The sequence below is a fragment of the Alexandromys fortis genome, unplaced genomic scaffold (assembly GCF_014885135.2).
Source record: "Alexandromys fortis isolate MF-2015 unplaced genomic scaffold, M_Fortis_MF-2015_v1.1 scaffold_24, whole genome shotgun sequence".
NCBI lineage: Eukaryota > Metazoa > Chordata > Mammalia > Rodentia > Cricetidae > Alexandromys > Alexandromys fortis.
Genome location: NW_026067906.1, coordinates 7,022,477 through 7,035,282, shown reverse-complemented (window position 1 = coordinate 7,035,282; position 12,806 = coordinate 7,022,477). Strand labels below are relative to the sequence as shown.

Below are 12,806 nucleotides of genomic sequence, written 5' to 3'. Positions count from 1 at the left end.
CTGAACCTTTGGTTTTGAAGGAGATGCTAAGTGTCTTCTGCCCTAAAACATCCTTGGATGTAAACAAAACAAAAACAAAGCAGAGAAGAAGCCCTCAACACCTCTCCTTAGCCATGTTGTAAAGTGTATTTCAAAGGGCCAGATCTCCATGTTTTGTTAGGATGAGGAATCTAAAATACAGATTTTATTTTATATTTATAAAGGCTATCAGTAAAACTGTTTACTGTGCATGCTTCCTTAATCAGATTATGGCTCTGACCTCCAATAGCAATAGCATATATTACAAGCGACTAAGCATTAGTCTACGCAGAGTAAGCTTAGTATCTCCTAAGTACCTGTCACTGCACTTTTAAACCAGGATGGAGGCTGCAGTATGAAAGGCTTCTTAACACAACTTCAGAATGTATTTGCCACCACACAGTTTTACAACCATTATTGTGCAATCTCTTTTGCTTACTATGTCAAGGCTTTCTTGTTTTGCTGCAAAACAGATGCTAAAAATTAATAAATAAAAACTCCAAGGAAAGCAATTCCTTCATCATTAAAATTAATTTAAACACTATACAGTCTATCAGGCATGGTGGTGCAGGCCTGAAATCCCAGCCCTCCTAGAAGTGTTAAGAGGATGACAGGTTTAAGACCAGCCCCAGAAATGTAAGCAGCTCAAAAACCCTATCTGAAAACTCCCAGGGGACACAATGTACTTTAGTGGTAGTAAAACTGCCAAACAAATGCAAAGACCTAATTCCCAGTAACCAACCCCCAACACTATGGCTACACTAAACATGTTCACATCACTGAAATGCTCACTGTGAGTCTCCTATTTCAAAACAGTTTATTTCAGATTCCATTGAGGGTTTTTAAAGTTCTTCAGGATAAAGTCATTCTTTGTGGAAAAAAATATATGATTTTTTTTTTCTATTACAAAAACAAAAATGTAATTCACCAGTCCATTGATGTCAACAAATTTAGTTCACTGTTAGGTGCTCCCAATACACATACAAAAGGCTGCCACTGTGAGTCAAAATGAATCCGTAGAGACAGTTTGTCTAATCTAACTCTTTTCTTGTATTTTCTGAAGAAGATACTCCATTTGCAAATTCAAGTTTGGCTGGCCCTTTTTAGTCTTTCTGCTCAGAACTTTAAAAGCTTCCATTTTTTTCTTTTTGTAAAGTCGTTGAGCTTCTTCTCTTTCTTGCTTTCTCATTTCAAATTCCTGCAATTATAAACAATTATAATGTTCATTAGTCACAAACAGAAAGTACAAGTCTGAATTGTTCTGAAATTGCTATAACAATGCAACCCCATTGATCTTGGTCTTTTACATTGTGTAAAATGTGAACAGTTTTCCAAAATTGCAGCTGTGTCCTCTGTCTTTCATACTGTACTGATATAAGGAATATAAAAGACCAAAGAGTATCAGTCATGGCAGCAGCTCATGCATTGCTACCTAAGTCTTAAAAAAAGGCAAATATTTATGTAACAGTTTCACTGTTTAAACCCACTGAAGAATTAGGGATCTTTACAGAAGAGAAGATGTCTAGTATTCCATTTAACAGTAAAAAGTTCATTTCTAGAAAACTGTATCTTATATTTATTTATTGTTCTTGTCATTTAGCTAATTTATAAATTTAATTAATTTAGAAAATGGTGGCTACCTACTTACTCTGAGTGCAAATCACTCCATTATACATCATGAGTTTCACCATGTAAGGACGATCATGGTCATTTGTTGCTATGACAGAAGCTCAAATCTAAGTGTAGAGGACTATAATTCCCAATGATGAATCCATTATCAAACAAGCACTGCGACATTCTCCCTAATTTAAACGTAACAGCTGAAGAAGTGGTAGGTGGTGTGTTCTTCATGTCCAGTCCCGGGAGCCTCAAAATGATATATGGGATTAGCGTGGACCACTGCCCACTACTTAGCCAATTCTTAACAATTTTGATCTCATGGTAATGTCACTAGATTTTGTATTAACATTAAAGATCATCTCTTCATGTTATCAGTTGAAGAATAGTCAGAAGCATTTTATATACTAAGCTGTGAATTTAAAATATGAACTACTTATATTCTAATGTGTATAAACCGCAATTATATCAGTACTGTCTATGTGGATACTTTGATGAGACACTGGTATATCCCTTAAACTTTAGTACAAAACAAACCAACAAAAACCTAAAAGCCTGAACTTTCAGAGTAACCATTACTACCCCACACAGATGCAGTTTATCAAGGGCGAAGGGAGATCTTGAGGAAATGTTTAAGCACGAAAGACTGCTTTGCTTCTGAGTACTTTATTCCATTATTTACTCCCCCTCTGGCTTTTACAGCAGTGTGAAATTATGAAAATCGTCAATATTTCTTTTATGTCTTGGGTCCTCAAACATCAGATTATTTCAAGGAACTTGTTAAAGATCTAAGGTCCTAGGCTGTAGTCTGCGGATCATTATCACAGATGCAAGATGCTCATATTATTAACTGACAAGCAATTTTTTAAATCAAATATTATCACTTACCTACTAGCATTGTCTGAGCCAATCAAAGACTTAGAACATTATATAATTCCACAAGTCTGCTGGATAATCTATAAATCATTGATGCAGACAATATTATGTGCCCTATACTAAGAAGCATAGCTTGTACATGTTAAAGAAAAATAAACCTAAATAATTAAAAAGTAGAGCTTACAAATTTCTTAGCAGCACGCTTTGCTTGTACCCGCTCATACTCTTCTTGTGCCTTTTGGTTTGAAGTCTTCTTTTTCTTTTTCTTTGGACTAGTAACCGAACTTACAAGAGAAATTAAGACATGCAAGTTAAATTATAAATGATTCAGAGAAAATTATGCAACTGTGTCAAATACAGTATTTATGTACAAAAACATCAGTAACACAAACTGAGGGAAGCATGAAGGGAAAGAATGACAAAAAATAGGAAAATGCCCATATAATACATTAAAACCATAGTTACAATTACAGATTAAAATATGGTAAATGGATATTTTTGGAGAAATATATATTAACCAGGGAAAGCACAGTAGGTTTTGTTGGATATTAAAACGATAAAAAACAGATGGAAAAGGAACTGACCATGTAACAAGTTGTGCTGTAAATAACTTTAATCTGAGTTCTTTGATCACCTTTTCTCTGTCAACCTCTTACCACTAACCATCAGTCCTCAGACAGGGTCTTCATTGACAAGTCTGAGATCTTTGAAATGTAACAGTTATGTTGCAGCTTATTATCTGACTTAATAACCTTCCTGTCTGCTATGCCTCAACTCTCATGTCATAACTACAATGCATTTCAGCAGCACCCTAGTTAAAACCACATATACTGTCCATTACCAAAGTCTATGTGCTCTTCAGCTAGTCTTGTTTCTTAACTTTCCCTATCAAATTTCCACACAAATAAACCAGCCATCCACTTCCCATTCATTCCTTAACTCTCAGATTTCTGCTCCACCACTCCAACCTGTTGTTACAAAGACAGTACTAATATCCTGGCCCAACTATTATAGCTTTTTCACTTTCTTTTATTCTCTACTTCTAAAAATTTCAGTCAGAACTGGGGGTATCTGCATGCATGTGAGTGTTTTGCGGGTTTGGACATGCATGTATAGACATGTGTGGAGACTAGGGGATTGCTCACTACCTTACTTGAGACAAGATCTCTCAATGAACTAGGGGGCTGGCCAACGAGTTCCAAGGATTCAACTGTCTCATCTACTAAAAGCCCACTGAAACAAAACACAACAAACTCCCAGACTCTGTCTTTATCCCCAAATATATACTTTGTTGTTATTTACAACACAAATAATGCTCAATTTTATTATTTTTAAAATTTGAGAATTACATACCCTCATATAATGTATTTTTGATCAAACCCACCCAATATTTTTTTCTTCTCCAATTCCTTCCATATCCTCTACACGTTTCCTTCCTAACTTTTACATGCTTCTTTTGTTATTTTTATTAAACTCACTGAGTCCACTTCTTGCTGCCAGTAAGTGCATACGCATCGGGTATGGGGCCATCTACTGGAGTATGGGTACCTCTCAGATCTGCATCCCCAAAGACTGACTCCCCTCAACCCCCCACCAGTCATCAGTTGCTGAAATCGCCTAAGCTAGGACTGTGTGACGCCCTCCCCAGTCCATGCTGGAATTTTGTCTGGCTTAATCTTGCATTATGTCTTATGCATGCAATCACTGTCCCGGCTCTATATCTTCTATAAAACATTATTTAAATAGAACATACTTTAGTGCAGACAGCTGCTCCGGCTGAGGCGGGCAGTCACTAGACTTCTCTTCAGACACAGGCCCCTCGGGGTTGGTGTTGCTCTCGTCTTCAGGCACGGGCTCCTCAGCCTGTTCTTCTGACCTGGGCAGGCCAACCTTTCTCTGCTGTTTCCTGAGTCTTTCTTCTTCGGCTAAGTAGAGGTGTTTCAGATGCTCTGGGTAACGATCGACGAACTGCGAGTCCTGGGACGCTGGCGCTTTCTTTACCTTCCAGAGCAACTTCTTGTAACTCTGCTGGATCTTCAGTTTCCTCCGGAATGCGAAACCTTGTCCTAACATTGGAGGAGTTCAGTTACCATTACTTTCGCAGAAAATGAAAAATAACATTACTAGAAATGAACGTTTTTTTGGGTTGTTTTCACATTATATCCAAAACGATAGAATTAGTTTTGCTTTAAAGATTAGGTTACCCAACACATTTTATGTTGCACTTGTACTGAGGAGCAAGTTAGTCCTCTGCCTAAATGTAAGGCTAAAAATTGTCGAATACCACACTCACACAAAGTAAACTAAACTCTACAGCTCAACTTGAATTTATATCCACAAATCAAAATTTCTTTAATTCATCTAAAACATCACCTGGGGGTCGTCAGGTGGGGGCAAATCTTAAATTTTCCGTTGGAGAAACTAATCATCTATTTTCCAAAATAAGACACGACACCACAAAAGGGGATAAGGTACAACTTTCTAAGCACTTGCCAGTTTTTATTAGCTCGAACAAAATACTTAACCATTTGACGTGAGGGTTACTGCGGTGTTTTGTAATTACCAAGGCTTTGGGAGAGTGTTATCTTTAACCCCATCATCTTCCCCTCCTTCCTTTGCTGTAATAACAGTTGCAAAACTGTTTTTAGAGTAAATCCACAAGCGGACCCCTAGACGCTCCCGATCGACGACACATGACTTAAGCTGACAGTGCCGTCCCGTCCTCCCATGCTAAGGACCGAGACGCTAAGGGGCTCGGCGGGCTTAGGAATGGCCTCCCGGGTCTCAACACAGACCCGGTCTCCATCCTAAAGCCTTTCTGCAGGCTGAGCCGCCCCAAGCGCCCTCGGCTTCCCCCCACCGCTGTCTGCTCACATACCCTCGCGGACACTCCCGGGGAAGGCTTGCTGGTGGCTGGGCCGCCAGGTCCTGCGTTTCCCAGTCTGGCTCTTGAATCCGACCGGACGCGTTTCCTCCCCGCGCGCCGCAGAGCCTCCCGTCCGCCACCTCGAAGACGGCCGCCCCGGCGCCATCTCGCACCACCCGGGTTACACCGGCAGACCCACAAAGGACGCCGACATAATACGTCACCAGGCCGAAGCAATCGACCGCGCCCCCCGCCGAGCGCACGCTCGGAGCTCCACCGCTTCGGCCTGGGGCGGCTTCGGGAAGAGCGGCGCCGCGCGGCGCTGTGGGCGCCACCTACAGCCCTGGAGGGCGCGCGTCATGGCGGCGCTCGGCTCGCTCCCCGGGACCCCGGACCTGCCCACGCTGCACGCCAGGTTACAGGACTTGCTGCGCTTCCTACGGGGCGCCCTGGCCATTTCCAACGCGCACACGGTGGATTTCTACACCGAGTCGGTGTGGCGGGAGCTGGTCGACCAGCCCCCGGAGAGCGTGCTGGCGGCGTTGAGGGGACCGGCGGCCAAGGCCGAGCCCGAGGCGCGGGAGGCGCTTCCGCCGCGGGAGGAGGAGGCGGGACCAGGTGATTTGCTAGGCGGCGGGGCGGGAGGGGACGGGGCGGGGCGGGAGGGGACGGGGCGGACGGACTGCGCGCCCCCTCCGTGCGCCCCCTGGTGGAACTCGGTGGACGTCGCAGGGACTTGTGAGACGTGAATGGAGGGATCTGAAGAGTGAGGGTTTGTGAGGTCCCCTCGTTTCATCTTTGGGTGTTGGTCTATTTCCCCAATTTAAGGAAACCAAGGAACAGGGAAGAGGCGTTCGTTCCCGGAATAATTCAACATTTTGGAAATACAAGAAGGTTATTTGAGGGCAAGTAGAGTATTGACGAATAGAGTCGAGAGCCTGTTTTCTCAGACAGTACCAGGAAGATTGTAGCTTGGATTTGGACGGTGATAGCGAAGTCTTGAATACTCTTTAGTCCGTTTTGAAAGCATGTATTTTCAGCATGCCTTGAGGTTTTCTGAGCTCTGGAGTTTCCAAACTTCAGGAATCTTAGATTCTATGAAGTGTCTCTTTTGAAATAACAGCAGCTACTGGAACTTCTGCTGCTTGCTTCCGAGTTTCCAGTCGTGGCGTGTCCTTAGTGAACTTCGTCCCTGGAGCATCCTGAAAATGCAATGTGCACAAAGGGTGGGAGAATATAATGGAACTTAGTAAATTTTGGTTCTTTCAAGTCGTCCGTGAACCGTTGTGGAGAGCAGGGACCATATTTGTCTTAAGCATGGGTGGGCTCCAACACGCGGAAAGTTTCTTGGTGTGCATCAAGGGCTCCGTAAATATTGGTGAACGAATGAATCATGTTGGCTTTCAGAAGAAAATGCAAAGAAAAATGATGATGACAAAGTGCAGAGCGAAGCTTTAATGTGTGGTTAACTGGGTCTTCCCTCGATGAGATTACATTATTTTGCATATACTAATAACTGGATTCATTGGTGTGTGTTGTATGTCCTGCAGTTTGCTTTTGCTAAGTGGAAAATATATATATATATATTTCTTCCTTCTTTCTCTTAGCTCTCTCTCTCTCTCTCTCTCTCTCTCTCTCTCTCTCTCTCTCTCTCTCTCTCTCTCTCTCTGTGTCTAGTTGTTTTCATTTCTCAGATAAGTTTTCAACATTATTAATCCTTTTTAGCACATTAAGGAGGTTTTTGTTATGATTTTGACAGTTTTATGCCTGTAGGTAATGTATTTTAATCCTATTCTCCCATCATTACCTTATCTTATTCCCCCCTCCTGCTTTAACTCTTCACTTTCTTCTTTGTAATTAGCCTCCTCTCTAATGTCTGCGTATGCATGTGTGCGTGCATGTCCGTGTGTGGCCCACTGAGTTCAATTGGGGTTGCTTGTATGAGTATGGCTGTAGACTTATTTACTAGAGCGTGGACAATTTGCCAGTGGCTGTACCACTGAGGAAAATGTGTCCTCCTCTTCCAGCACCATCAACTAGCAATAGCTCCTTGGGGGATTTTTTATTTTTACAGCATAAAAGTTGTTATATTGTTCTCCAGTTAATTTCCGAATTCTATAAAATACAATTCTTATTCTTTATTCTAACATTCAAGCTATTCCTCACTGCAAAAAAAAAAAAATTCTAGCATGTGTTTTGCATGCTTATGTGGTATATGGGCATGTGTGTATGCACATTTTTGTGAGGGTTGCACCTGCATGTTTTTGCACATGTGTGTTATGACCTGAGACTGAAGTCCAGTGTCTTCCCTGTTACTCCACACATAATACAGTGAGATAGGATCCCATGTTGAACTTGGAGCGTGTCATTTTGGCTATTCCAGCCAGCCACCTTCTCCACGGAGTCTCTGGTCTCTCCCTCCCACCAGCTGGAATAAGAGGGAGGTGCTGACTAAGTTTTGTCAACTAGATACAAGCTAGAATGACTTGAGAGGAGGAAACCTTAATTGAGAAGGTGCTCCCATCAGACTGGCCCGTAGACAAGTTGTGTGTGTGTGTGTGTGTGTGTGTGTGTGTGTGTGTGTGTGTGTGCAGGGGGGTGGTCTTTATTTAATAATTGATATGGGAGAGCCCAGCCCATTGTGGTAATGCTACCCTTGGCCAGGTAGGTGGCCCTGGGTTGTATAAAAAGCAGGCTGAGAGAGCCGTGGAGAAGAAGCCAGTAAGCTGTGTTTCTCTATCTTTGGTCTCAGCTTCAGGTTTTGCCCCAGGGACCTGCCCTGCTAGAGTTCCTGCCTTGGTTTCCCTCAGTATTAGACTGTAATTGGGATATGTAAGCCAAATAAACTCTTTCTTCTCAAGATGCTCTTGGTTGTGGTCTTTATCCCAGCAGCAGAGCATAAGCTAGGACAGGAGGCTGCTGGACTTTTGCCTTCACATGAGTTTTGGGCAGTGGTTCTCAACCTGTGGGTTGCAACCCTTTCAGAAGTCAAACGACCATTTCACAGGGGTTGCTTAAGACCATCAGAAAATACAGATATTTATGTTACAATTTATAACAATAGCTAAATTACAGTTATGAGGTAGCAAAAAAAAGTTTTTGGTTGGGGGTCACTACAATGTGAAAAACTGCATTAAAGAGTCACAGCATTAGGAAGGTTGAGATCCACTGGTTTGGGGGATCCTAACTTTATCTTTATGGTTATGTGGCAAGCTTTTTACCTGCTGAACCTGCTCTCCAGCCCTGTTCTTTGTAGTATGCTGTGTTTCTTGGGACGTTTTATGCCATTTTAGTGGGAACTGGTGCAGTCTTCTGAGACTAGTATTAGGCATCCCTGAATTACTTGACTTCTTATCTTTTTTTATTTAGCAAATGTGTTTCTAAATACGTACCGTTGTATAATTTTATTTGCCAACAAATTCTATGTAAAGATTCTTAAAATATTATGGTAAAGTTTTCTAGTTTTACATTTAATTTAATTTTCACAAATACTGTAGTTCAATGTGAAAATGCTTTTGGAATGATTGGCTATATTTATGCATTCATTATGGTGTTAATATTGGTATGGTATGAACCCGAATGTCAGTCCTTGTTAATATGTATTATTTCATCCAAAAACATGGGTTGCCTGTTTAAGTAACATATTTTTTCATCTTATGTGCAACTATAAATTAAGCTAGAGCTGCTTAGGCAAGAAAAGAAATCCAACCACAAATTGGGTCATACAATTGACTCATTTTAAAAGCAACAATATGTATTATATGTGTTCTCTTAGTACATTATAGTATGCTGGAGAGATGCAAAGTTCATAGAATTTAACACAACCCATCTTTAATTTTCAACGTTTAGTAAGGCATACTTAACTTTTGGCTATTAAGCAATTAACAAAGATATAACCCAACAGTCAACTATTGCAAAAAAGCAAAGCCTTAAAAACTTTTATTAAATTTACATTAAATAAAAGTTTATTAATTTCCTTTTTAGAGAAAACTCCCTCAACTCATCCAATACTTGGGACATATTATGTTTTTTATCCAAAGGCAAATACCATGAGGCTTTGCTGTAGTGCTGGAATTAATGGAGTTGGAGCCACAGTAGTGATGGGGAGGGTTCCGAATGAAAGGAAATTGTACACCGGGATGGACAGCTAGTTGGACATAGGAACTGAAGGCACACAGTATGTGAAAAATACTGTAACGATTTAACTTTAGCAGTGATTGAAAATGCTATTTATCAACACAGGAAATAGGAAAAGAGAAAGATGTGTCAGGAATAAGAATATTTGTAGTAATGAATACAACAAAATATTTTTATATCCTTGTGAAGGTAATAATCAGAAAGGTACTGCTGTCAATACCTTCCTGAAATTCTGGTCCATTGGCTATGTGATTAACTATTTCTCCACCCTATAACACATTTGTATCTCTAACTTTAGTACATATTTATATCTTTTATTGTATTCTGTATGATCTAAGTCACTCTTGTCTCACCCTAAGATTGTAAGTATTCGGGCTGAAATGAGGTTTTATGCTTCCCTAACAGGCTCAGTGGTGCTATTGAAGTCCTCATAGTGGCCTCAGTGATTGCAACCACTACGGAGTCTTAGGAGAATTCCGTAGTTGATGATGCTACAATAGTAAGTGCATTGAAATATGCTGTCGTTCATGCATGCATGCATCCATCCATCATCCATCATTCATGTTGTGTGCAAAGTACTTTTGCTTTACAACTGAACATAGAGCAGTTTTTATGTTTACTATGATTCTAGAGGTAGATGCCACAGAAACCCTTACACGAATATTTCGCTTTCTTTTCAGAGACATTTATTATTTCAGATATCCTAATTACGTTTGCATTTCTGGAAGCAGGATCACTTTTAGTGAAGAGGGAGGGGTTAAAAGGAGTGATGAAATGGTTACATAGAGAAGCAAGTGTGTATTATCCTAACTTACCGCTGTAGGCTGATCTCTGTCAGAGAAGTTGCCTGACTTTGATAGTCAGGTCCATCAATGCCCGCTGTTATTTTGCTTGCTGTGGCAAGCTGATGGAACTTGAGATCAAGAGCAGAGTGTAAGGTCAGACTGTCACAGTTTGTTTACCCTGACACTTAGTGTGTGCCCATTTGAATCAGTTGTAATCCTGTCAAGTCTTAGGTATTTCCTCTGCAAATGAGATAAGAGCCACAGTTAACTTGCTCACATAGCAGGTGAAATGTCCAACACCAAGTTTGGTGTGTGGTCTTAAACGTGCAGTACCTGTTAGCAATGGGACAGTGAGTTATTATGAAACCTGATGGAGCTCATCTTCCTCAGAGTTCTATTGGACATCAAGTACAATAGCAGGTAAGTAGTTTGAAATTTTACTTGTTATTTACGAATATACATTCATTGGTTTTATTTCTGGTTTTAAAACTTCATGCATTTTTTTCTTGAAGATTCTTACAGTCTGTGTATTTTGCTCTTTTGTTTTCATGTGTATATTGATATCTGGTAGAAAAAAATCAAAGCAGATTAGAGGTATCTTGGCATCCTGTTTATCAAAAATAACCTCTCCTGCTTCTTTTCCACCTTATTTCCTATTTTGTTATTATTTCTGAATCCTATATTTATTTATTGCTGTGTGTTTGATGTATGATGTGTTAGTGTAGATGCATGGACAGTGTACTTTGATGAGTCTGTGGAGGTCAGAGAGCAGCTGGCAGGAGTCAGTTCTAGCCTTCCACCGTGAGGATAGACTCTGGTGGTCAGAATGCTCGGCAAACACCTTTACCCACTGAGCTAACCCACTGGCTCTCCAGCTAATGCTCTCTCCCAGCCCTTCTTACAAGAAACTGACCTGGGATAGCGATGTAGGTCATACAGACAAGACAAGTGAAGCAGACATTGGAGGAAGATCAGGAACTTCCAGTAGAGGGAAGTGTAGGCAAAACAATGAAGCCACAGGATATGCAGATGGAGCAGGCAGCAGATTTTAAAAATGCGTCTTTCCCTGTAGGAAGAATATTTGCACACAACTAAGAAGTAACTAAAACTCAACAGCACTGTGGCTTCTGTGCTACCTCTTACACAGACACGGCTGTGAGGACCTGGACATTGGCATTGCCCCATGGCCTTCTCACGTGCTGGACCACAGAAGAGAGTAAACACAAGATCATTGGCCTTTTTCATTCTCTTGGAGTCTCTAAAAGCAGTGAATCGTGGCTGTTACAGACTGAATCACTCAGGAAAAAAATAACCTCAGCTGTGTTTCTGGGATGAAAAAACAATTAGTTGTGGAACTCTAGACTGAATAAACTGAGAATGAATCAAAGTATGTAATCCTTTAAAAAGTGACTGTTGTTGAAATGTGCTGCCACATTAACTTAGCTCCAATACCCAAAATTTCTGGGGTGCTTGTAATGAAAAAAGCAAATTATTGGTTGAGGTCAAAGTGGGATATTTTCAAGAATTTTCAATAGGATAACTAACTTTTCTAACAGAAACATCACATTTCTTTCTGTTGGCATCATTGCCCAATAAGTGACGGATATAATGGCCCTCTGCTCACTGTGAGTTAATACTTTTATTCTATCACACTCTAAGAAACTGCCCCCCTGGAACCTTCGGATATTGAGACTGCTCTTAAACCTAAAAGTCTCAATCCCACCCAGCTTGCATCTACAACCCTCCCCCCCTCCGTCTGACTCCCTCCCCTCTTTGACCACATAACATCTCCCAGCTCAGCCAGTTCGGGCGCTGGGACTGAATCCCAATCGGGAGGGCAAACGGGCTCCTTTGTCCCAATAGCCTGCCTGCAGCAAGCAAGGTTTACGAGCCACCCAAGGAGCAAGGAGATCCGGTCTGGGCACCAGGAGAGATGGGTGAGTGAGTTTCTGACCACGGCAGCAGCCCGGGACAGGGAACTCAGATGTTCCTCATCCCTCCTACAAGGTAGGCCCCTTGTTTATGAGCCACCCAAGCAGCAAGGAGATCCGATCCAGACACCAGGAGAGACATCGGGCTTGCATCCACAACCCACCCAGAGCAGTGCTGAGGAGTTCCATCTGGACGGTCGTCCATGTTTGGGTGCTGAGGAGTTCCAGCTCGGACGGGATGGTCCCTGCTTCTACACTGAAGAGATACACCCAGAGACTCAGTCACAGCAAAGACTGGACCAAGACACCAGGCCTCTCCTGGCTCCATTTGAACGAGGAGATGGGAAGGCGCCAATGCAAGACTTCCTCCAACAACCTGAAAGGCAACATGACTTCACCAGAATCAAGGGATCCCGAAATAAGAAGAATTGTACACCCTACTCCAAAAGAATCAGAAGAAATCGACTCAAAAGTGAATTATATGAAAATAATAGAAGACCTTAAACAGGAGGTGAAAAACTGCCATAAACAATTAGAGATTACAAACAAAAAGGTAGAGGAAATGAATAAATCGCT

The 12,806-nt window shown here is 41.6% G+C and overlaps 2 protein-coding genes across 5 annotated transcripts in view; one reads left to right on the top strand and one right to left on the bottom strand.

The window, feature by feature from the left end:
* Nucleotides 1-818: 818 nt before the first annotated feature.
* Ccdc59 (coiled-coil domain containing 59) lies at nt 819-5,638 on the bottom strand. The gene is made up of 4 exons (XM_050135449.1): nt 5,390-5,638; nt 4,265-4,577; nt 2,696-2,795; nt 819-1,216 (listed from the first exon to the last, which is right to left on the bottom strand). Exons 1-4 carry the CDS (start codon nt 5,541-5,543, stop codon nt 1,055-1,057), a joined length of 729 nt encoding a protein of 242 aa, XP_049991406.1. The 5' UTR covers nt 5,544-5,638; the 3' UTR covers nt 819-1,054.
* Nucleotides 5,597-12,806, top strand: part of Mettl25 (methyltransferase like 25) — a 101,429-nt gene continuing 94,219 nt past the window's right edge. For 3 of the 4 annotated variants that reach the window (XM_050135446.1, XM_050135447.1, XM_050135448.1), the window contains exon 1: nt 5,597-5,995. In XM_050135446.1, the coding sequence (XP_049991403.1) occupies nt 5,737-5,995 (259 nt within the window). In that variant the 5' untranslated portion in view covers nt 5,597-5,736. Of the gene's footprint in view, nt 5,996-10,042; nt 10,720-12,806 lie in introns of those variants that run through there. The other variant, XR_007590614.1, reaches the window with a different exon arrangement.

Bases quoted from the DNA above. Each gene is read 5' to 3' on its own strand.
- Ccdc59 (XM_050135449.1), bottom strand. From the start codon at position 5,543: ATGGCGCCGGGGCGGCCGTCTTCGAGGTGGCGGACGGGAGGCTCTGCG. The intron at 4,578-5,389 runs GTATGTGAGCAG...CTCCAATGTTAG, and splicing joins CCCCGGGAGTGTCCGCGAGG to GACAAGGTTTCGCATTCCGG. The intron at 2,796-4,264 runs GTATGTTCTATT...TTCTCTTGTAAG, and splicing joins GAGCAGCTGTCTGCACTAAA to TTCGGTTACTAGTCCAAAGA.